Raw genomic sequence first — 25,700 nt, 5'->3', positions numbered from 1 at the left:
CCTGCTCAGCCAGGTCCTTGTCAAAGTGCTTAGCTCCTGAGAAGTAGATCCCAGCCAGTAACGCCACACAGCAGCAACATTCAAGGTGTGCATCCCAGGCAACTATCTCACCAATGCCCAGCTAAAGCTACCCGCAAACACACAAGCCCACAAACAGCAATCAGGGCAGGCACTCCCCACTGCCCTGTCCAGCAGAAGCACCTTGGAGAAGGCAAAGCCTGTTATGATGACCCATTCACCTTTGTGAGGCTTTGTAGAAAACGTACACCAGTTCTGTGTACGCTTACAACAGCTAGCAAGGAACCAGAAAAATTATATATATATAATATATATATATATACACACATATATCCACAAGAAATCCCACTATTTTCTTTTTCATATGGATTCTAAGAAATTGATAGAATTTTCCAAACGTGTCAGACTAGCGCTGCTCTTCCTCCACCCCACAGCAGGGAGGGAGTCAGCTTTCAAAGCAGGTCCCAAAGTGGCAGGACTGCACACAAAGTACTGCAGTTGCAGGTACTTTCACATTCCTTTGGTCACAGTACTCAGTCCCTACCATTTGTCCCCTCTTGCACAGCCCATTTAGAGTACCCTGCCCACAAAAAAATAACAAAAAAAAGGCATGTAAATTTTATTAAATTACACACAAAACAGGTGCCAGGTGCCCTTTTAAAGCATGACTATTTTCCTCTCCATAAGGCACATGTAGCTGGTTCCCTAGTGTCAGGTGTAGACTGAAGTGATGGAAGAAAAATACATAAATGTTTATTAAACCTTTATTGCCAGTCACTCCACCAACTTTCACACCCCAATGCCAAGCTGTTAACGAATTCCCATTCTGTTCCAGAAGACTTTTCACAGCTCCTGTCAGAAAAGGGAAGTTTCACGAGGGCAGTGCTCGCTGGAAAAGTCTCTGCACTTACCACCATCAACAAAAAACGTTTGCAACCAGCTGTTTGCATAACAAATGTGTCCTGTCCAAATTGTATGGGAATAAAGAGCTTCTTCCACCGAGGCATGAGGCCACCTTCACGAACATCTCCCACTACATATTTGTCTCAAGACTCCCCCAATTTACCTAATGACCAGAACAGGCAATTAGCCATGATAAGCCAAGTGACTGTGAGCCAGTAGGTGATCCAGGCCAGGTGCCAGCTGTGTATGCAGGGTGCAGGTTGAATGCCCAGCCACGGCATCACCTCCCTGTGGAGCTCCACAGCTTTAGGCTGCTGTACAGGCAGGCAGCCCCACAGCAGAACCCCTGGGGCACATGCCCCACTCCCCCCGTGCTACATTTTCTTTCTGGCACCCAGACTCTGCTGTACGGCTGGTGAGTGTGAGATGGGACCCTATACACAAGTCACACACCGCTTGCTTGAAACTCGGCAGGTCTGTGCAAGTGCCATGGTGAACTGCAGCAAAGGCGATGTGAAATTGCACAGCAGTTCTCTCACTGCCACAATTCTGTTTTCCCCCTACAAGTAGCTCTTATCTGACACTGGAGACCCTGTTCTAAAGGGAGCATGCAAACTCAAGAAGTTTCCCATGAGATGAAGTGAACGCTGGTACTCCTCTCTGACAGTCAGCCAAAGCAAGAGGAAGGAAAAAATTACACATTTTTCTAACTCAAAAGGTGGCAACTATTACACACTACATTACTGCTTAAACAACCTTTACAAAACAAAAAGGTTTGACATGTTTACATTTACTTTGTCCTTAGAGGACACGAGGACACCTACTCATGCCAATACTCTGCACAGTGTGCTGCTCAAAGCTTTACCATTTTGAGAAATGCACCTGAGGATCTTCAGCTTCTCATACAGATCCTGTAATTCAGTTGATCATAAAGCATAGAGAAGAACTAAGTGGCTGTTTATCAATGTATATTGCCAAATGAAATCAATCCCAAGCACTAGAACAGAAGCAGACTCTTCCTATAACCAGAATGAACAGAGCAAATACCTATATTTTTCCCCCTTTTTAATATCAGAAAATTGTGTTCCCAAATAAATCCTTTTATCAACGATTTGGCAGCATGCTTCAGTCAACACTGGTTGACAGATTATAGCCCAATATTCTATAAATTTTCACATGAAACTAAACAGTCTTAGAGACCTATTAGCACTCTGTCTCTGCCTGGACCTCATCTCAGCCTGCAGACAGCTAGCACAGGAATAAGCTATTACAGCACATGCTGCACACTTCAGCTTCGGATGTTATAACCAGCATGCCCTACAGTATTTGCCCAGGATGTATAGTAGACTTTGGAGAACTAGTCCTTCAGTGTGAATATAAATAAGCTGACCAAGTAAGAGATTTGGTAGCTGACAGACCTCTGAGGTATTTTCTGTCCTTTCTAAATATTATACCATTTGATGTTTTCTAGTGGAAGGTAATTGCTTCCTTAAAGACAAAAATGGCATTGTCTTTTAGACTAATTGCTTCAATTAGAGATTCAACTTTTATTTTCTAGATGAGTTATTCGAGCAACACACCAAGTGACAGATTAGTATCTGAGCCTGATGACTGTCAAAGCCTGTAGTTTAAAAATGCAGCGGCCGTTTCCTCCCTGCGCAGTGACTAATTCCCTTTGTGAGTCAATCTGTCTCTACTCCTTGGTATTCTCACAACAGAGAGATGCTGCAAAAGCAAGGTTCCCCAAGTGAGATGCTCAGCCAGTGTGGATCACTGCACTGAGTGGCATGCCTTCCTGGAGCAGGTTTCTTCCAAAGCCCACTCCCCTTTGTAAATGCCAAGATACAAATCTTGGCCACCAAATGCAGTGTGTTCCACATGTTAGCTCACAACATGTTGAGCAATTGTGTTAACTGAGATGGATAGTGCTGTCAAACAGGAAGCTGGCTCACCAGGATGGAAACAGTGGGAAACGCTGACCTTTTACATTCAAAAAAAAAAAAATGTCCCTAAAATGACATGAAATGTTTCCTATTAAAAAATGAAACTACCTTCTCATATAGCGTTTAGAACCGTATTGTGCAAATTAGCACGTTGGAGCTGTGCATGAGCTCTGCCTGTAAGCAGATCCTGAGCCTCTCTCACAGAGCAGAAAGGCTGACAGAGGAAATGAATCATTATCACCCAGCTTGGAAAGAAGTTTGTACAAGGAGCGCTGTGCTATTAACCACTGCCTGGAACTCCTGGATTCGACACAACCACTGCTCCCTCTGTTCCCACATTCAAATTCCTAGCTATACAAAATGACTAAAATCAACAGTTAAAATCCTTATCCCCAGGCAAAGCTACTATTAAACTACTCTAAACACACACAGGTTCTATTGATGACATGAAGATGAAACTGAAAGTTACAGGCTTCTCATCAAAAAGAAAACGCAATTAAATAATCTGCTTAGGGTAAGGAAGTCTCTTGAAATGCAATGTTCGTTTTGGAAAGATTTCTCCTACCCCACCACCTCCTGCCTGTTTCCCTCAAGATTAGGGTTTTAGGTTCGTTTTTTCCATGCTGATATTTTGGGTATAAAGAGGAAAGCTTTGTTTATTTTAAGATTTCACCACTTCTGGAGAATCTTCTCTAAATGAAAGGGACTGTAGGGCTTTGCAAAGGACTTTGCAGCAGTATAGTAGATAAGTAGAAATAGAGAAATGAGTCTGCACATTTAACACTACAGCTATTGGCCATAAATACACCACTATATATAACACCATTCTATACATTATATCATTTAAAAAAATGGAAGATTATTATACACTTTAAAAAGTGGCCCTGATACAAAGAGAAATACCAGATGCCACCTAGCCGTACACCTAGAGGGTCTACCCAGCTCTTCTGTGCTGACTTCCTCGAAGCAGCAACCTGGCTCGAGATACAGAACAAATGCGTCATAAATATGCTGACTGATCATTATCACCATATTTCACACTTCAGCAAGATCCAGCTAATGCTTTCTAGGCAGGCTAACAAGGTGGGGTTGTTGTACACCTAGTTTAAGATTAAGCAATCAGTACAATTTAATAAAACAATTTCAAGATTTGCCACCAATTTTCTTGTTTTCTCCTAGCATTGAACAACCTCAGGTGATCTCTTCTGCCAGTACAAAGAAGGGGGAAAAGAATTTTATTGAATACCTTGTGCCTGAGCTGCAGAGCTGTGGGAATACCCCAGAGCCAGGAGCGCTGTCTCCACCAGCTGGCTAAAGAGCACATCTTTGCGAACCAGAACGAACTCAGCATGCTCTTCTCTATTATCGTATTCAAGAGAGGTGTCTGACTGCTCCACCACACAAAAGACTGGAATCATCAAACCTAGATGGAAAAAAAGAAGTTATTAAGAGAGGAACAAGAAATGTGTCATACATCTCTGATCAAAGCTTTAAATTAAAACACCTCCTAGAAGGCTCATCTTAAGTGGATATCTGCCTTTCTTCCCCGTGGGATAGCTTTTGTTTTCTTTCCAAGGGAAATACTGAAGTCTCATCACTTAACTCATTTAAAAACCACACTAAAAGCTCCAGAGAATACAATTCAGGAACAGAATCACAGTCAGTATGAGGACAAACAAGATTTCCTATTAAGACCTTTTCAACATCGCAGAAGTTTTCTAGAGTTCCATCAATGTCTTATTCTTGCAGGTCAGGGCTTCTCCACACTCAGCCATATGAAAACCTGACACACAAACACTTCTCTCCTGCTTCTCCATGACACAGTGAATGTCATGTGGATATCAACAGAGGTTAGTACCATATGCACTTCTAGGATGGGTTAGTTTATTCTCACTTTTCCAGACCATGACCACCCATTTCATTGTGCAAAGAAAACACCCTTGCATAGATTTTGCTGAAAAGGATAATGTTCTGGTATTGGTAGCTGATGGCCTGGCAGACCCAAAGAGGCCAGTGGCTGTTCTCCCACTGCATGTACAAAGAGACTGAGAACAGCTCTCTTAGAAAGAGGATCAAGGATGAGGAGGAACCACAGAAATGGAAAACTCAAGGGGTGGTCTGGATTCAGTTTTGTTCTGTTTTATTGTAAGCTTACTTTTGTGGTTACGGGATCAAGGCATCTATGGCAATAAATTGTGGGGCACGAACTTAAAGGGATCCAGTACTACAGACAGTACAGAAACAAGCCAATCTGCAGGAGATGGCCTTACAGTACTCTAAGTGCATTCATGGAGGGAAGACGCGTGGAAGGAATGCACAAAAAGCCTACTGAGCTGGAACATCCATTTCCATCACTCTCTATAGGGCAGGTAGGGTGTGGCATTACCTCCAGTAACAGAAATCCATTAATTTAATACAATCTGTTAGCCCCTACATAAGTTACAAAATATTGGGGTAAAGATAAATCTCAGCTTAAAGCAGTTTCAAAACATGCTATCTAGGGCTCACAGTACTGACGGAAAGTTTACCTCTTGCTCCCGTTCTTCATAAAGAAATAGAACCATTTCTAGTAGCTAATAACTATGAAAATAATTATTATTAAAGTATTTACAAAAGGCTAGATACAAATCACTGTATTCCTGGACTGGGCACTTCTTTAAGGGAAAGTGAGGAGAAAGTCACATTTCCGATCTCCTTCTGTACGAAGTCAGTTAAATATCTTTAAGATCTTCTACTATTAGCAGTTTTAGTATCTACAAACCAACAGTTAAATATCCCTTCAGAAGAGCTGCCCTGACCTGAAATAGACAGTCACATCTGTAGCACCTGCTACGGGACTTGAATCCTCCTGTCTTGAATTTGCAGAGACTAGATATACTTAAAATATATTTTAGATACGTTGACCATTTGCTGCCCTAGCTGCCATGGAGTAGCTCCCAGTCTGAGATTCAAACTGCACACCAGCAGCAGTAGCTACAAGCCTGGATATCCAGTTGATGGGTTTTAGTTCTCTGTTACATCCTTTAGTAACAGGTAAGTAGATTACAGCATCGTATTGATGCTGTTCCCTCTTTACTGCTTGATTTTGGGCTATACTGATGCATTTTGCAAGTTCAAGCAGCCAAACCTTAACACGCTCACTCAAGAACGTAAGGTGGAAAAAAAAATCTCTGGATGCTTTCCTGAAAAGAGTGCAAGGCTGATCCTGTTCTCACTGAAGTCAACGACAAAATTGTTATTCCTTTCAAAGGTTAAAACCTGAATTCTGTTTGTCCATAACTGATTTAGCTATTTCAAATGAAACAACCTCTGCAAGCGACAAACTTGCCCTCCTGTCGAACATACAGTCTGTCACAGCACTTCTGATGGGGCTATTAATGTCTCAACAAAAAGAATAAGGTAATTGGCCAAATGCTACGGCTGTGATATCGGTTGTGTAAATTGCATTTTGGCAAGACGGCATACATGGGTGAATGCAAACTAATGAGAGGGATGCCACGGGCTCTTTTATGCTCCTGCTGCATGCTTTCCTTGTCACAGAACAGTCTTCCCACCTTTTCAACACAGAGGTTGTACCTATTCTCCGAACAAATTATGCCCATTGTTTACTGTCTTGATACAAACAGGACCTCAAATGCTAGAACTGATATTGTCCACAGTACCACAGGAGGGATGCCACGACAGACCCACAGGAGCCTTGCCCGTGATGATTTTCTAAATGGCCCCTTCCTGCTGCCCATGTTTGCAGGAACCCTGCTACAGAAACAGCTTTTGCAAAAACATCTCTGAGCTCAGTGACCCAGCGTAACTGACGATAAGCTGTTATGAGTACCTTAAAAACAGAGAGCAAAGGGCAGGTTACCACATCTGCCACTGCTAACACATTCTGATGCCTCTCACTGTAGCATATGCAGTCTTAATACCACTCCTTTACTAAAAAATGATAGTAATCCAACTTCTTCCAAATAAATCTCAATCCAAAGTTCTCTCTGCTTTTCCCTCTATTTTGTACTGCAGAGAGTTAAGCTATAACACCTCTAATGTATTCATTACCTTCAACTTCTCTGTTTCCCGATGTTATCTGGATATAAATTAACATACTTCCAGTACATTACAATCAGAAGAAAAAACACCTGCAGCCAAAACCAACAATCTCTTTACACACCAACACGCATGTCTTGCTCCTAGATGCATCTATTGCACCTCCACAGGGCCCTTACAGACAAGGGACGCGAGTTAGTCAGTGCTCATCAGCATCCCAGCTGAACAATTTACAGCAATACTCAGAGAGTAGGAGACTAAGCATCCAGAATGAAGTCTTGCATGCAGTAAGAAAATGAAATTTACTCATAAATCCTGAAACCCCTCAGCTCTTTTCCCTGATGCCTGATCAGCCAGAACTAGTCATCCTCCCTCTCCCATGCATACAGACAAAAAAGGCGCAGAACTTCTGTGCATTTGCACTCCCAGCTTTAGAGAGATGCTTCAGTGAATAATGCGGTATAACTCATGGTGGATGACATACGGCACTGATTTTCACACATGGAGAAAACAAGGGGTAATCTGAGGGCTAAAAAGGAAACATTTTGTTTCCTTAAAGGAGGAACACTATGCTGAAATGAAAACATTAGTAATGATCATAAATTATCCAAAATACTTTTTCTCCTTGATGTTAATTCATTTAGCTGGCTTATAAACATCTTTTCAGCACTTCTGACACTGCTTTGACCACATATAGATAGCATCTATGTAAAAAGTTAAGGGAACATAAAACAAGATCCATGTAAAGGCTTTTATAACAACATCTATACACTACAAGAATTCCCTGTATTCCATGGAGGAGAACAGGGACAAAGTATTCCCAGAAGAACTGAACGGTGAGTGGTGACTGGTACCTCTGTATAACACATATTTTTAAAAAGATCAGAGATGGAAGCTAAGCTCTGCTATTGCTTTTATTGAAAACACACAATGTACAGAGAAGGCTTTGTAAACTTATTTGCTTTTTTTTTTTTTTTGCTGAGATTCTTCTAAGTGGCAGAGAAATCAAGAAGAAATTAAATATGTACCAAAGAGACCTGTGCCCAAATGCACATTTTCTCCTCCTTGCTGGTTTCACTCTATAGTTTTATTTTACTGGGGAGCAATTCATTCTTAAAAATGAAGGAAAAAGGAAACAGGTACTCTGTTCAAGAAGTGAAAAGTCTGACAATCTGCTGCGTAAAACATTAATTTAAAAAAAGCTTGCAGCCCGTTACAAGTATTATCAAACTGAAGACAAGCAGCCCCCGGAAAACATTTTTGGCTACAAGATTTACAAGCAGAAGCTGTTAATTTCCAATAGCCAACTAGAAAGACAAGACAGGGCAGCTATTTAAGAAGTACTGCACTAGCAATTTTGCTCATTTTCAAATGATACTTTGTCCATTGCACACTTCAGAGCAAGTAATAAATGTGATGTTATTAGCGCTCAACTTCTACACATCACCCAGTACCACACAATCACCCCACGCTTGGCACCTAAACCAAAAAAGAAGAGGCTACGGAAAGCTGCGGAGGAGGTTAAGCGATTGCAGCCACCCACCTCTCCTGCCCATTAAATCAGAAGCAGTGCTTGCTCATCCTAATAAGTATAATATGAGGATCAACCAATGAAAAGAGGCACCAATAAAATTTGTGTCTTTTTAGATTAAAATCGGTTTTCATCAGCCCAAGTTTTGAGCCCCGTCTAGGTGTTATTTAATTTAATCTAATTTGAACAATTTCCAAACATCAGCTTGATTAATTTCAACAGCATGGTGTTATGGAAAGATTTACTGTACAGGGATTGTCTAGCAGGGAATTAATAAAGAAGCCAGTTTTTAGCCCTGAGTAACATGAGGTTTTAAGACTTCCCAGATTTCTAGTGGGAATACTTCATAGCACAAGCATGTTTTCTTCTGGGAGTGAAACCCACCAAAATTATTAAAAACTGAGATCAAATGGTGGTGTCAAACCCAAAGGAAATCATTCTAGAGTGGAGAGATTTTTATCAAATGAAGAAAATGGAAAATAAAGTTTTTGTTGTTGCTGTTGCGCTTTGGGTTTTTGGTTGTTGTTGTTATTGTTTTTTGTTGTTGTTTTTGTTTTTGTCTCAACAAAACACAGACATACAAACAGTGCAATCTCTCTCAAAGACAAAGCAAATTTCTATTGTTGGGAGTTTAGAAACTAGGACATTTATTTGAAAAATTCATAAACTACTGAAAACTCTTCATTACTGCATGCAGAAAACATTTTCCCTAGCAGAGACTGTAGCGTGGGTCATTCTCAAAGCTAGTCTTTTCAATAGGAAAAAAAAAAAATTAAAACTAAGAAAAAGCAAGCAATATCCACAAATGTTTATTTGCACACACACCTCCACATCCAGTGTAAAAAAAAAAAAAGTAATCAAAACCATAAAGGACACTAAGATGACTAAAAAATTAATCTAACTGCTAAAAGCACATTGTTCCCCATCTTTGACTGTCCAACGCATCTTAAGTTTGTACTTGATCTGCAATGAGACTCAATGCTGAATGCCTTCGAAATACTGAGTTACTAGCAATCTCAGCTGGACTTCCAAGTATGAGAGCCTTGCCCTGAGACACAGACTCTGCAGCTCTATTAGCAAAGCGTGGGTCATCTTGAGGAAATTATCTGGATAAAGATTCCATACGTTTAACAATAAAACATGCTTACACAACCGAGAATAACCACAGGAAGCAATCAAACTACAAACAGTCCTCAAACCTAATCTGCTTCTGTTTTTTCTTCAGGAGAGAGCACTTCACTCTGCAAAGGCAGTGGCAGGAAAGCAATCAATTTATTTATTTCTGTTTGCACCACAATAGAGCTGACTTTAAATATACCGATTTGGTATTTAACTCTCTTCCTCTTTCTTTTAAATGAATTGGAAAAATGAACATAAATTGAGAAAGCTTTTTAAAGAGAGAAATCAGCATCCACTTGGCATGGAGAGGTTTGCCCATTCTCCTCCTCACATCCTGCACCTCTAACCGAAAAGGCAAAAGCAATTAATTTTGACAGCTTTGGGTTATTCAGAAACACCTGAACAAATTCAGAAACACCTGATCAAAGAAAGATGTCCATATTGTATCTTACTACAACATAAATCCAGAGCTTCTATTCTGAAAAACTGACCACCAACACCAAGGAAAAAAAAAAAAAAAAGAAAAAAAAAAGAGTGAAGCTTCCTGGTGCCAATTCTTCAAAACTGCAATCACCTCAGGATTTGCAGCTTACAGAGATGAAAATCTAGTGTATATGTCAGTATTCAGGAGTTATCTATTCAAGACTCGCCTAGCTGCGTATAATGAGAAAAGAAAAATTTATAATGAGAAAAGATCAACTGCATTCCATTTTTTTTCCAAGAGGAAGGAAACCAACATGTATGCAAAAAAATAGTTTTGTCATTCTGAAGTCAACACCACTTTTATTTAAATCACAGCACAGCTCGAGCTGGTGGTAATCTTACCCAGAAAATCCTGTGGAGTCCAATTAGTGCCTGCAGATACTGGATGCACAGTGACAGGCTGAGTAGGCAGAACCATACCATTCTCACACTGACACACGTCTGACTGTTCACACTCAGGAAGGATCAGGCTTGAAGCAGATTCTGGGTTCAGCCTGTGCCTGTGCAGTTCAGCGAAGAGGTAGATGAGACAGAGCTCACACGTTTCAGCAAGGGTTAGTCATGTCCATTAGGGTTCACTTTCAAGCTACCCCATAAATTTTAAATGTAATTAAATTGGACAGAATATAAGCTGTTGGCACTTAACTTACTTACAATAAATGTGTGGTTTGGGTAAATGGACTGTGTTTCACCATTTTACATATCAAGCACCAACTTACAACAGTTTCATTATGAGGCTGGGCATTCTTCCACTGTAAATTTTTTTTACTGGAAACTGAAGGAATTACTTTGCAGTTGTTTGTCACTAACCACTTGGAAACATGTGAAGAAAGCTGTATGTACAGAGCGACAGGAGGCCAGTGGGAAATCTGTATGTCAGATATGTCAAATATCAGAGACTGCACCAGCATCTTCACAACTGTACAATCCTATACCAAAAAAAAAAAAAAAGTACCAAGCACTTCATTACAATAAAAAGTTTTGTTCAGAAACAAGAACCTTACTTTCTGCTAATCCTCTGCTCTCCAGTGTGTTCTAGACAAAACATGAGCTATCTGATTTTGTACACAACCAGTAATGTGATGCTGTTAAACTCCTACACTTCAATGGTTTATAAGCCTGTTGCAAATAATTTGTTCCAGGATGCAATTTGGTAAAGAAGAGCTCAGTCCACAGATGATTTTAATACAATGTTTGTCAAAGAAACAAACAAATAAAAAATCATGTTAAATAATATTGCATTGTAGAAGTTTTCTTCTTAGGAGGGCCAGAGGAAATAAACTAAGGACAATATCTTTCTCCTCCTCCCCTGTTATTTTTTCTGGCTTTAAATATTCAATAGATCTGTAGGCAGGAAATGCATTTCTACATATTATATTTTAGCCAATGGTGAATGCAAACCACAAGATATTATTTACATCCTTCTTCAGCTTCCAGTCCTTTCTGTGGCTTCAGTCTCCCAACCATCACAACTATCCCAGCTCTCAGGAAATTTTATAAAGAAGTCACTAACATCTCTGCAGATGTCCCCTGCTTCTGACAGCTTAACTAGCCAAAGAATCCTTCTCCTAGCTGAAATAACAGCTTTACTGTTTAACACAAAATATTCCAGGCCACTATTCCACCACAGAAACATATTATGAAACTCATAACTTGATTCGATAATACTCGAGTTTCTCAAAAAACGATATAAAAGAAAAGCAGTATTAAGAGCATGTGTTTAGACTAACAAGAAATGAGAAATAAAGAGGAATATGGAACATTTACCTCCAGTGCAGCCCCTCCTGCTGCGTGTCTGGGACAGAAGTGGCACTCAAGGGAGATGAGGCCTTTTGTTAGTGACAGTGGCTCAGCTGCTCCTGGTGACTAACCGACTTTGCTAAACTAGTTACCCTAACTCAGCCTCAACTCCAGATCTGTCACACCGCTTGGGTCTAAAGGACAAGGAAGAGAGCGGACGCTTGAGTTTTGAGCACAGCCTCCCCGCTGCTGCCTGGTTAGCCCAAGCAAAGCCGTGTGCAGGCAGTCAGGAGGCAGAGGCAATTAAACAGAAGAACAAAGGCACCAAAACGAGTGACGAGGGAGAGCAACAGCCCAGACCTCAAAATACAGTTTTACAGGAGCCCGAGACAGAAGAAGGCACAAACAACTGTCGCCGTGATTCTAGCTGAAAGCACCATTTCCCTGCCAGCCCCCCAGACATGCAGAAACGCTTGTGCCAGTACCAGCCCCATGTGCCCATTGGGATCTGTACGCAGGCTGTCCAATTCACAGCGAAAGGCAACCATGAAGACACTATAGCTATATTTTCCCTAAATAAAACAGCTCAGTTGTTTCAACGTGTCTCCCAGTTAAAAAGAAGAAAAAAATACCCTGTAGCAGTACTTTATAATATGAACTAATGGAAAATATACTCATTTCACTCAAAACCAGTGAAGGAAACTCTTTCAAATTAAACTAGCATATTTTTTTTAAATCATCTTAAGCCATTTATTTCCTATAAGTTTTAGGTTTTGGTTTCTGTAACTTAAAAACAAGTTTAGGGTTCGGGAGGGTTTTTTGGTTTGGGGGACTGCTTTCTGTTTTTCTCTCAACTACGTAACAAAAATTGCCTAAGGGGCTAAGACTTTCTACGCCAAGTTCCACTCAGAATTAATTTTAATGACCAACATTTTTAAACCCTAAAAACTGGAACCACTAATAAGCCCTTAACTTTGGTGGTGCTAGCAGATGCCACCATATTATGTAATTTTTAAAGCAAAAAAACATCTTCCAGCAGAAGCATTTTAATGAAGGTTCTATTAACTAGTCTCCTGGTACTGGGATAAGTCCCCTGGAATGTAATAGAAAAGCTTTCGTAGTTGGTTTGAGGTTTTATTTCTGGAGAAGAGCTGCATAGCACGCTCAGGCCTGCTTTGGGATCTCCATTGGGACACACCAGCAGCCTCTTTTCTCCTTCACCTCCATTCCTCTGTGAACCACCTGCTGGCAAGAAAAAGAAGAAACTATATCATCCTCCTTCGTGTTACCAGCTAAGTAGCTTACCAAGAGTCTAAAAAAACTACTGCAGCTACATCCCTGTCTTCAAGACCAATTGCAGGCTCCAGCTGTATGATAAGCTGAGTGGATCTGTAATCGTTGCCTGAAAGATTCTGGTATCTAAAGATATAGGGATAAAGATGAGGGAAAGCATCATGTCTTTTAGACATTGGCAGCATTAGAAAACCTCATGTCTAAGCTACGTTAACAGACAGGGCAGAACTGTTTATGGGCAAAACTTAGAAGAAAATATAAGGGAGGACAAACCACATTAGACACTATCTCAGAATAACTGCCACCAAACTCAGTGGTTACTGATGAAGCCCTTCATCCCGCTACGCTTTCAGCAAGGGTTCAGCTACTACAATGGCATCATCATTCCTAGATAGTGGTTTCCTGGCATAAGGGGACCACAGAAGTCTTTGTCAGATCTTTGGAGGGCAAATGAATGGGGGAGAGATCCCCCAGCCAAGAAAGCACAGGAGCTGCTCTGTCATTCCCTCCTCCACGGAGCAGCTAATATCCTCCACTGTCTCCCTTTTCACCACTCCATGTGCAGCGCGTCTCCAGCCAGCCTGCACCTACAACCTAGCACATCACGGAACAGTGACAGGCATCTGGGGCTTGGCCTTTACTTACAGCTTTATCCTCCACGCCCCCGGAGAGAGAACATTTTTTGAGTGGCATTCACAAATTCCTCCTTTTTTAAAGAGCTAAGATAATGGGTTGTGGGGGAAGCATTCCATGTTTTCACAAAGAAGAGATCACACATTTGACAACTTTCCACTTGAAACATTATCCTCTTGGAACACCTAACAGCCAGAAGGTCACATCAATCTCCAGGTTTTTAATAAATACCATATCTTTGTCAATCAAGTCATGAGGTCAGGGAACAAGAATCAATAGGTATATTCCCTTTCTCAAGTACACACAGCACACTTACTCTGTTTAGCCAGTATGCTACATTTTGGGGAGAAAGTGCAAAGGACCCGGTCAGGCCAACCTACTATGTGTGGATTCATGGGTTAAGAGCCAGCAATCCATGTTTCTGGGGCTGAGCAGGCTGAATTGCTACAGCACTGCGTACTCTGAGCTGCACTGGAGAATCAGATACTCCTGCTAGTGCAAAGGCATGTGCTTGCTCGGAGGTGTCAGCCAAAGAGAGCAGATTACATCTGCTCTCCAAAGACTGAACTGGCTCCCAGTTCATTTCCGGATGCCACTCCAAATGTTGATTTATGAAGCTGCATGGCACCTGACTAGAGCCAAGGCTGCTGCAGCGAGGATCTCTTTCCACGTATGTACAGCAGAAAGGACACTTCTGCTTGCAGCTCTGGGACTCAGCTTTGGAGAAAATGGAGAGGCAGGTTCCCTAAGCCTTGGACCTTCACCTACAATGAGGTCCTATTTCAAGGGCAACATGGCTTACGCATGCTGCCTGGCACAGGGCCTTTCCATCTGTAGGGCTGCAATGAAAGACAGAGTTTGGGAGACAGCTAAAGGGTCACCCAAGAGTCTGTCCCAGCTAGCAATAGTCTAAGAGATTTAGTACTTCTACTGGCACGCATGTCCACAGATTTGGAGAGGCAAAAAATTGGAAGAAATCAGAGCATTTTTTTTCCCCTTTGAAGTAGCACAGCACTTTATTTTGAAGGAGGATTCTATTTATTTATTTATTTATTTATTACTACTTTCCACCTGTCCATGGCATTCTCTGAACTCATCTATTTGGCAGGTCAGTATGACACTGTGTTCATACTAAGATAATCAGGAAGGCTCCAACCGATGACAGAAACATTGTATTCATAATTAAGCCAAACCCAGGCACCCAGATAATGTTTTACTATCAAGCAATATGCCTACTTACTGCACACTTGCTCACAGCAGCCTGTATGAAGTCTACCATCCAGAGCTTGAGCAACAAACTCAAGTTAAAAAAAAAAAAAAGGAAAAAAAAAGCCCATACTTCTGTTACTCTGCATTTTCTCCAAGTCTAAAAATTGGTAGAGTGTATGACAGGTCCACCTCATTTTTCTTAATGATGTTTTTATTATTCTTTCATTCAATTAAAGCAGAAATGGATATTGCATCTTCTGACTGTATAATTGTTATTGTAATCTGTTTTCGATCACTGCTTGGGAAATGGGTCCAAAACAACATAAACTATCCACAGCCTCAGAATACAAGTCATTTTCTTTTACTACGATACTTAAAGAGACATCTATCATGTTGCTCTGCTAGCATGTTTGTATTATGGCAAAAAAAGTTATTTGTAAGTTGGGAAAAGACATTATGAAAATCACCTTTTACTCCAAAGTATTGTATAACTCATAATTTATAACTACATTTCTTAATAACCATTCAAAATAATAAGGCTGGAAATTGTGCACATCTAATTTTAATATATAAATAATAGGAATGCATGTAAACCAAAATATGCTCAAAATACGAATTTATATTACTTTGGAAAAATAGTCTGGTTATAGTTTTGAAAATGACATGCTTCATTTCCAATATATGCCTGTCAGCTAAATTTATGACAAAACACTGTCTGTGAGTTTAGATTACTAAGATGGTAAATAGTTATATTTAAGTTTCCTCACGTATCTGAAGTTTCAGTACAAATGTAGACACCATACATAAGCAAAGGCCAACTCATCTTGTTGCACCTCAACGTAATACAAATAGAAATAGATCATCTTAAAAAGGGAGACAGAAGAAAGAAGGTAACCTTGTGGCTGTATGCAATGATACAAGTCAAGGTTCTAATACACAAAACACTCCCCTCAGACATTTCTTGCCAGATTTAGTACTTTTGAAAAGGTTTACTGTCAGTGTCTTTTCATCTCGCTGGGTGTCTTTGGGGAATAAATAAGAAGGGAGCATATATCAGTGGGAGACATTTCTACTGCACTGTGAAAATGCAGTGGGTGTATGGTTATCTCACGAGATGCCTCGGCTTCATACAAAACAGTCTGACAGGTTATTTTTATTAAGCTTTTTCTGAGCCTTTTTACCTTGCTGGCACTGCTACTAACAACATATAGTTGTACTGAGAATGTTTAATATTGCATGCCCATCTGATACAAGGACATCAGGTAAAGCAAAATGACTGACAAGGTTTAAACTATTAGGCAGGTAATTTTCTATTTAGAAAACAAGTAATATCCTTAAGCATTTATCTAGAGCTACCTGTCTCTTTTTTTCAAATTCTTTCTGTTTCCTTCATACAGCTTCTACAAATGATGACAGTCCTATTTCCTTTTTCCTAACATCTCTGCATGTAACACCAATGATCATTTAGCATTTGACAGGAAATATAAAACATATCTTGGATTCAGACATGCAATCTCTGCCCTGGCATTCGGATTACGATAGCAGCAATGCAGGGCTCCCACTCAGTCTTTTAAGCAACCCTGTAAATAATTGGGGAAGTCTTATTCCAAGCAGAAAAGATTCCTGGAGGGTTTTAAATAAATCCTCGATATTAGCAACATCGGTGTTAACATCTTTAAAAATCAGAGAAAATCGCGTTTCAAAAAACAAAACAAAACAAAACAAAAACTGTTCAAGCATTGTTTGTAAGGGCTTTACAATGTCAGCAGCCTTAAATATAAATATATTGCTAAAAGATAAATGCTGACATTTTGGTATATTTGTAAATCTTCAGGGGATACCAGCAGAGGTTGCACAGGTCAAAAACAAACTTAAAATACTAGTTTACATTTAAAAAAAAAATCTAAAATAAAGGAAATAAAATTGGCAATACTACATGACATATTCTTCCCACACTAAAACTTGGATCAATGCAAATGAAGACGGGAGACAAAGTACACATAACAGCTGCAATACATGCTTTTGTACAAAGCGTAGGAACTCAAAAAAAAAAACACACCCTAACTGTAGAACTGCGACAGTATCGACAACATCACTTGCTGGCAGAAAACATATTGCACATTAAAGCAGTTAACACTTTGTGAATGGCCACAAGACCCTCAGCTAGATGGGCTAACAATTATTCCCGAATTAAATGGCAAAGTGTATATTCTGTTTTTTGTATCACTAATCAACTTAAACTCATTTGTATGTAAGTCAAGAGCAGGTACGTTGCTGCTGAGCATTCTGCAACAAGTACTACACTTGGTGGGCGACAATTTTTTTTAGTATGGCTAGAGACTAGGAAATGTTTCTCAGAAGCCATCAACTACTCAGCTGCCTTTTGTCTGCTGTGACTGTTTCTTAAATCTGCTTTAGTGACACATGTCATCATGTGGATCAATGCACATGACCCAGCACATTTGATACAGTAGGAACCAATTACCCCAGGACGATTTTTCCAGAGGTAGACAGGGCATCGATTCATCGTTCGACACACTGGGCTGGTTAGAAAGCTGCCGTGTGCTTCAAAAGGAGATGATGCTTGGTCGGTAGTTACTGAGAGCCTGCATCAGGCACAGGTTATCTTGAACAAACCCCAACCGTATCAATTCGAAGGGAGTCGGGAATACTTCATACCTTGGAAAACTGTGCCTTTAATCCAGAACACAGCAGTACTTACTAATTTAGCTAAATTATGATGAGGGATGGTAATTAAAGGCCTAGCTTATCTATGCTTTGCAATTTGGGATTCAAAAAAAAATCTTACGTTCTAGAGATTTTCAGTTATTTTGAGAAGTTTAAAAATAGGATTTAAAAGCAGGCTGGGGACTGCTTGATCACACACACAAAAAGAATTTTCCTAAACTGGTCGTGCAGCTGTTTGGCGAATACAAGTACATGGCTGCAGTAGAGCTGTCTGCAGCCTATACCACCATAGATGCCATGCTGCCTTACCATCTCCCGTGTCACCGTGAGTGACAAAACCACTTTTGCGTCCCTTTTCCTCTCCATGCCAGACAGACAGCTTCAAGGAATACAGTAATAATGGAAAACTGCAGAAATAAATATTCAGACTAGCATCCTAACAAAGAGCATTAAACTCAAATACTTTTTAAGTTATTTTAAGGTATCATCTGAAAGCCTGTGCTACAAACCAGAAACTGTAAGGGTGACAGTAGTCTGTCGAAATGACAACTTGATTAAAATTACGCTACGCCAGGTACCTTCTATTTTTAAATCTAGACAAAATATTTTGCACAGTAAAATAATTTAAACAGAATATAAATGCTCTCCAAAATTAATCTTTTAGGAAAGGAAATGAATCTTTACACCTCACCTTCAAGTGTTTATGCTTGACAATAAAAGGTTAATACTGTTTTTCTTCCTTCAATGTCCAAATTCTTCATCTAAATTTGGAATTAGAAAGATTTTGCTAACTAATTTCTCAGAAGTATGTTTCCTCACTGGCATCTTGGTCATTTTAAATATGATTTTTGCCATCTTCTACAGGCATAAAGAGAATCCTGGGCAGTCACTGAATCACCCTAGCAGGAGTTTTCAAATAAGTGTCCTATAAATAATTGATGATAAATCTACTCTGACTATCCCAGTGACACTAAGAAAAGGGAGGACCCAATTTATAAAAGGAGGGGGGAGAAGAATTCAATTGACTTTTTCAAAGATGTTGCTTTCTTTTTCTTTCCTTTGGCTCATGATGAGAACAATAACATCTAGCTAACTAACGCGGCTATGTGTCTGGGGTGGGGAGGAAGCGGGGAGATGGCTTAGGAACTTAGGAACTGTTGTGGGAAAAAATAAAATCTTGCTACAGCTAATCTTAAATCTTGAATTCAAAATTGTCAGTGGCTTTCTGCAGATGCAACTTAGAGTTCCAAAATTACTCTAAACATCAAATTATGCCTAGGTCACTGAATGGGTAGATACCCTATATTCTGTTTAATGTGTATGTTCAATTGCACGTATATTTTAACCAACTGTGTCTTTATTTTAATAACAGGCCAACTACCGAAAACACATAAAGAAAGGCTATTTTTCTACCTCAGCAAAAATACAGATGATACACTACATGACCCTCCAGGAGTGATTGTTCTGTTTATTCTATTTATGTGACATAATCTGATTGGAAAAGGGGGAGGGGAGAATCAGCAAAAAGACCAGAAACTCATTTTTAAGCATTGGTCATGGAAAAGAAATCCCTGTCTTGCTTTTCTTAAGGTTCACATTAAACTAAAAGTCTCTTTCCCATTACACGTCAGAAACGCGTAAAATGATTACATTTCCTCATAATTCCTACTTAATTATACCGAAACAAAGGACAACATTTTCCAACTATGCTACAACGGATAAAACATAAAACATGTTCACACACTGCTGGTTCCCACACTAACAGGGATTCGCGGCTTCCGTGCCTCTGTACCTCCATACGTTCAGTTTTTTCAAATAGCTGCGGACTTCTTCCAGGCAGCAAGAATATACTCTTCATCTAGGTACGAAGACTGCCGAAATCTTAACCTTTCGATTTGCTCAATTTGTAAGGACAACTGGAACATGCTCCCTTCTTTCTGGATCCCATTCAGAGCTTAATGCCACCTAACCGGTTAGAACAGAGGAGCAGATTTGATCAAGCTGTACTCTTCTGGCTGCACACAAGTGGATTTTTCTCTCCACTAAAGTACATTAAATCCTTGTAAAAGGTACAAGAGGTAGCAAAAACCCTACGACATTTTTGCAGAAATAGTTAGAAAGGATTTTGACAAACTCTTTAACTATCCTTGGTCAACGTTTTTGTTGCCCCAGAGAGATACCAGACCAGATTTCTCACTCCACCTAAGCAGTCAAGGCTCTGATACATCAGATCTTGAAGAGGCTCACCGCAATTAGCAGCAGCGCTCCGAAGAGTCACTGCGTCCACGTTTCTGATGCCTCTGACTCCATACAAGCACAGGAACTGCAGCTACAGATTAACGTCCCAATTACGGAGTTTGGTTTGAATTGTCTGGAAGTTTTCTCTTCCATTAATATTTTGTAAAGCAAATCACATATTTTAACAGATAAATGAATAAGAATGTATTACTATCAGACTGCATGAAACTAATCTAACCGACAAATTTTTTGCAATAATGTCATGCCCAAAATCCGAACGTGTTCCTTGGCTGTATGTCAGTTCTACACTTTATTCCAGCAAACCAAACCTCAGAACAGCTCTGTCTCTATGCTGGCATATTAAGTTGCATTCAGAGGCTTTGAATGCTTATTTTCTATGCTCTTCCTAACAAATGAATACATATACACGTACACTCGCACACAAACAGGTTCATGAATTGTAGTCAACAGTTTTGCAAATATAAGTTTCCTACCATTAATCATCCTTTTTTTTTTTTTTTTAAATCCTTATGGAGTGAATTACTAACTGAGAGGAGATGCCAATTCTAGTAAGTGAATGTTACCCAACAGGGACATAAAGCTGTCAACACCATGGTGCTCTTGCTTGCTCTAAACTCTCTCCCAGGCTTCATATGTTTTTTAAAGTGATATTAGCCTTTATTTTTTTTTCCCCAGGGACCTTTATAAAACCTGCCTCTCTTGAACATCTGAGCACTTGTGCTTTACTACATACAACTTTTAAAACAGACTGGTCGGTAACTGCTGAAACATTTTAGAAAGCACTGGGTTAGTCAGGGCTAACCAGAATTGGACTCTAACACGTTGGACTTACACTAACAACACTGTAAACAGCACTGAAACTTTTAAATCCCCTATTAAACTGCAACCTTTAAGAGCCCATTTATCTTTTTTGTGACCTTCACTAGTTTATTATAGCTGCTGTAATGGCCCTTTGCATTAAGTACATTCAGTTTAGGAACAGAGAAAGAGAGAGAAAGAGAGAGAAAGAGAGAGAAAGAGAGAGAAAGAGAGAGAAAGAGAGAGAAAGAGAGAGAAAGAGAAAAAATAATTGTAGCAATCAGTGTAATTATAAAACTTGTTACCAAAGGTCATCAATCCCATCATAGCACCAGTTAGCTGAGAGCTTATTTTTCTACGCTCAGGGATTTTGTGCAGAGAAACACAGTATTATGCCAGAAAGACACTCGACAAGGAGGAAGGAATTTCAGCATTTACATATCTAAGGCCCAACATGAGATGGAAAAAAAAAAAAGAAATGTTAGCATCAGTCTGCTTTCAAAATCTTCAGATACACATTTCAGAATAAAAAATCAAACAAAATCCAAACTAAAATGGTCTCTAGTTTCAGTAAAGTATTTCATTTTTTTCTTCAATCCTGTTCACATTCAATTAATATTTGCACTTATTCTTGAGCTTGAAAGATAAGAATAATCTGAAAAATTGACAAGTAAAGCCTTAGATTTCATTTCACTACATCTTTCAATAGTTTCCTTTTTATCAAATATCAGGAACAGCACTAAAAGGGCTTTTATTAATATGTATTTGAAGAGAAGTTCTACAGTAATTTGCCAGTATATTAAAAGTAATTCTTTCTGCAAATGTCTACAGCTGCATTTCACAATTCAACAGAAAAAATTACTAACGCCGCGGCATTCACTGCAAAGATGCAGACATCCAGAAACACCCAGTACACTGTGATCTGCATTCAGAAAAAGATCACTTGGTCACACAGGTTCTTAAAGATCAAACTTCAAAAGGAGCAAAGGAAAAATATCTGGAAATCAGCTATGTCGATTTATCCTGAGAGCATTTCCAAGAGGGTAAAAAAAAAATTAAATCAATTTTAAACAGCACCATTATCTTATTAAAAAAAATCTGCCTTAACTAATTTAGTATTGAGTATTACAGAACCTAGGTAAGTATTCAGACAAGAATAATTTTCTTCTTCCTTTCAGTATCAATAAGGAGTAATGTATAAACTTTATTATGAATAGCTTAAAGAGATTCAGACTGTTTAAAAAACACCAGCTAGGAAAAAATATGTACTCTTGCATTTCCTATGTCCCCACACTTTTACACTCTAGTCTACACAGACCTTATAAATGAGCCAAAGAGTAATGAATGAGAACGTAAGCTCTTAAAAGTTTGCTTTCAGAAATGAGTCTTTGTCATAAGTGTAAGAAATCTTCTAGAACCTAACAGGCCAGTTTCAATCTGAACCACCAATATAATCATAAAACCTTGTGAATTTCTCTTGGCTAACACAGCGGCTATTAGCAAGCAACATATATATTCCAAAACATTTAAAAACATTCCTTTAAAACGTATTTCAATAAATCCCCCAAGCAAAAAGATTTAGCTCTAACATTCCCTTTAAGATCAAGCAGCTATAATGCCTCGGTCTCTCAAAAGGCATCTAAAACTACATATATTACTACTTTAGCACTTTTAAAATGATTAACTCGTTGATTTTTACAGTTATTCAATAAATTATTTTCCATCAATTTGTAAGTGGATTAGTGCTACAAGTCTTTCCTTGCAAAGCTGTTTCTTCTTTTTCTGTACTAGAAAGCTAGAACTTTCTGTACTAGAAGCTGTTTCTTCTTTTTCTGTATTAGAAGAAAACAGTTAAGAGGTTTAAAAACAGACATATAGTGATCCAAGAAACATAAAAAACTCGTGAGGTCTCTTACCCTTCATTAGGTACACAAATGAATCCTACGTTTCTAAAATAAAAGAAAATAAAATCTGCAGCCCCTTAGCAAACTTCGGCAATTAGAAAGCCTATTGAACCAAAGAGGTCTAAAACAAGCATCTAATGGAAAATCGCTAAATAAACCTCACGTAATAGAGAGTCATGTGACGACCATTTCAAAGTATCACTTGAAATGTCATTTACACAAACTCTTTGTGTATAAACAACTACATTTTTGTATTACCTCTCCGCGCGTTTGTAAATACAAATACAGACAGAAGCTTTTTAAAAAAGGGTAAAGTGGCCTGCCCTGCGCTATTTTCCTCGTAACATCGGTCTAATTTCAAGAGTTTTAAAGATACTTTTCCTAACGTGAGGCTACGCTGCATTAAATTCAACAGCACCAGAGTTCGGCTGAAAAAAAGCGAGCATTTAGAAGTTCCCGGGAAGTCTAGCCGCTTAGGAGAAAAAAAAAGAAAAGCAACCACGTGCGTTCCTTGAACTTGCTCTAAGCACGCTCTAAGCACAAAATCGACCAGCGACTTGATGGCAAAGGGAGCGTAAAACTTAAAGCGTCATAGAGAATGCGGGACTGCTGCAAAACTAACGCTCAAGAATTTTGCTGAAAGAGCTGAACCTCGCACGTGCTTTGCCCCGTCCCCTCTTCCAACGAGAGAACTGCTGCGAAGCGCTATTAACGGCCGAAAGAAACCCGGGACCGCGAACGCTGCCGCTCCCCTCCCCGCTGCGGGAGCCGTGTCCCCGACCTCCCTCCGGCTGCGGCCGCCAGCGCGGCCGGGCTGCGGGCGCTAAGGCGGCGGCGATGCCCTCGCTGCGCGCCGCGGGCTCCGCTAAGGGGGCGCCGAGCGCCGGGCCCGGCTCCCCGCGGGGCTGCCCCGTGGGACGGGCCCGAGCTGCCCCTCGCCGTGCTCGGCGGCCAGGCGGGGACCTGCCGGCACCCGGCGGCGAGCCTCCCGCAAACCGCCGCCCGCCGGGCCGGGAGCGCGGCCGCACGGTTACCTCCCACGGGCTTGCTGACGGCGCCGTTGGGCCTCCCGCGGGTGCCCATGGGGCTGCCGTTCTGCTCCAGCCTCGCCACCTTCCCGGGGGGGGGGCCCTTGACATCGGGGCTGCCGCTGCCTCTGTCGGGGCTGTCCCGCAGGCAGGGGCTCTCACTCCTCCGCTCCATGCTCGGAGACGCGGCTCCCGCTGGCAGGTCGCAGTAGAAGGAGCACGGACCTAGGGGAGAGAAGCAAGGGGTGCTTCAGCGGCCGCCGGCCCGCCCCCGGCCCCGCTCGCCCGCCACCGCCCCCGGCCCCGCTCGCCCACCCGGGTCCCCGCAGCACTCCCCTGGGCTGCCTGGCGGGACGGGGCCGGGCTCGACCACGCGATGCGGCCCCGTTGAAAGCGAGCGGGCGCCCGCGGCTCGTCCCCGGGCCGCCTTGCCTTTCCTTACCCGCCCGGCTGGCAGCGACTCGGGTCCCGCCGCCCTGCCCCAGCCCGCCGCGGCAGCGCTGCGCCCCGGCGCCCATCGTGCCCGGCAGCCGCGGGGCAGCGGGCAGGCAGCCCGGCACCAGCCGGGCTCCAGCCACCCACCGACCGCCCAGCCAGGTGCTGCCCGGTCCGCCCCGCCCGCCGGGGCTGCGGGGAAGCGGCTGCCAGCCCGGGCGGCCCCTCTCGCACGGCCCCCCCGCGCCGGCCAGCTGAGCGGCCGCCGAAGCAGCCGGCTGCCGGCGAGGAAGCCTTTAGCGGGAGCTGCCGCCGTACTTACTGCTTATAGCCTGTCTGTAAGTTGGCTGAGTTGGGCTCTGTCCATGGATCAAAAGTAGAGAATCCAGGGTGGAAAGTTTTCTCGGTGCCTCCTCTCGCGCCGCTTGCTTCCCTCCTAGTCCTTCCCCCACCCCCAGCCCCCTGCTTGCCCTCGTCCCGGGGTGCCGAGGCGCCGGGGCCGGGGCCGGGCGGTGTGCCCGCGCTGCGCGGGGCGGCAGGGGCCGGCGCCCCTTCCCGGAGGGTCCCGGTGGCGAGCAGAGCCTGGCGGAGCGGAGCGGAGAGGAGCGGGCAGGGGCGAGGGGGCGGGGGGCCGCCGGCTCCGGCGCGGAGGAGAGGGGGAGAGGGAGACGGCTCCTCACACCTTCGGCAGAGAAAAGAGCTACCCGGGGAGACGGGGGCAGGAGGCAGCGCCGCTCCCCCAGAGGCCGCTCTCCCGGGCTCCGCGGCGGCGGCGGGTGCCTGGCGGCGCGGGGAAGCGGCGGCGGCGGCCCCCGATGTGTCACTTTCAATCTCTCCCTCCTCTGCCAGCAACAGCAGCGGCAGGAGGGACTCGCCACAGAGAGCGGAGAAACGATTATTAGTTGCGTTGAGTCATCGAGGCAAAGTGAGTCCTTTTTGGGGTTGTCCTCGCTTTCGGATTTGGTGTGTGTGCGCGCGCGTGTGTGCGTGTCTGGCTGCGCAGCGCTCCCGTCCCAGGGCTGTGCATCCCAAACATCGCCACCCCTCCTCGCCTCCGACACCCCTCCCCCTCCCCGCCCCCCCGCCAAACTAAAGTCGCGGGGCTTAGCTCGGGATCGGGCGCAGGCGACGGTTCGGCAGCACCCCCCCCCCCCTCCCAGCCTCCCCTCCCCGCGCTGCCGCCGCTCCGGCCGGCACCGCTGCGCGCCGGGGTGGGAGACAGGGACCCACCTGGCAGGAAATTAAAGCCCGAGAAATAAAGCGCACATCGCAGCCGCGGAAAGCGAGCGCGGGGCCGCGCGAAGGGAGGGAGGTGGAGGAAAGGAGGGAGGGAGCGGGGCGGGCTGGGTGGGGAAGGGGAAGAGCGGCGGGACGAGGCGGCGGGGACAGGAGGAGACCCGGGGCAGAAGTGCACAAGGACAGGGGCAGCCGGGCTGGGGGTGGGCCGAGGGGGGAGGAGTGGAGGAGGGGCTGGGGGAAGAAGAAGAAAGAGGGGGGGGGGGAAAAAACAGGGGAAGCCGGAGAAACGGGACCGACTGGGGAAGAGCAAAGCTGCCACCGGCATCCAGTCCGGGCGCTCAGGTCGGTCCCACGCAGCCGGCGCGGCCTCGCTGCCTCCCCCCGCAGCCTCCCCCCGGCGGCAGGAACTTTTGGGTGCGCTCCGGGGGCTGCCGCC

General features: G+C 42.8%; 1 protein-coding gene across 1 annotated transcript in view; it reads right to left on the bottom strand.

The window, feature by feature from the left end:
• SATB2 (SATB homeobox 2) overlaps positions 1-25,197 on the bottom strand; it is a 132,260-nt gene extending 107,063 nt beyond the window's left edge. The window contains 3 exon segments of the mRNA XM_040561371.1: positions 4,111-4,287; positions 23,597-23,815; positions 24,348-25,197. Coding sequence (XP_040417305.1) covers positions 4,111-4,287; positions 23,597-23,765 — 346 coding nt within the window. The 5' untranslated portion in view covers positions 23,766-23,815; positions 24,348-25,197.
• Between the last annotated feature and the right edge of the window lie 503 nt (positions 25,198-25,700).

This window comes from Cygnus olor, chromosome 6 (genome assembly GCF_009769625.2).
Source record: "Cygnus olor isolate bCygOlo1 chromosome 6, bCygOlo1.pri.v2, whole genome shotgun sequence".
Classification (NCBI taxonomy): domain Eukaryota; kingdom Metazoa; phylum Chordata; class Aves; order Anseriformes; family Anatidae; genus Cygnus; species Cygnus olor.
Note: the sequence above shows the minus strand (reverse complement) of the source record. Positions and strands in the feature narration are given on the sequence as shown.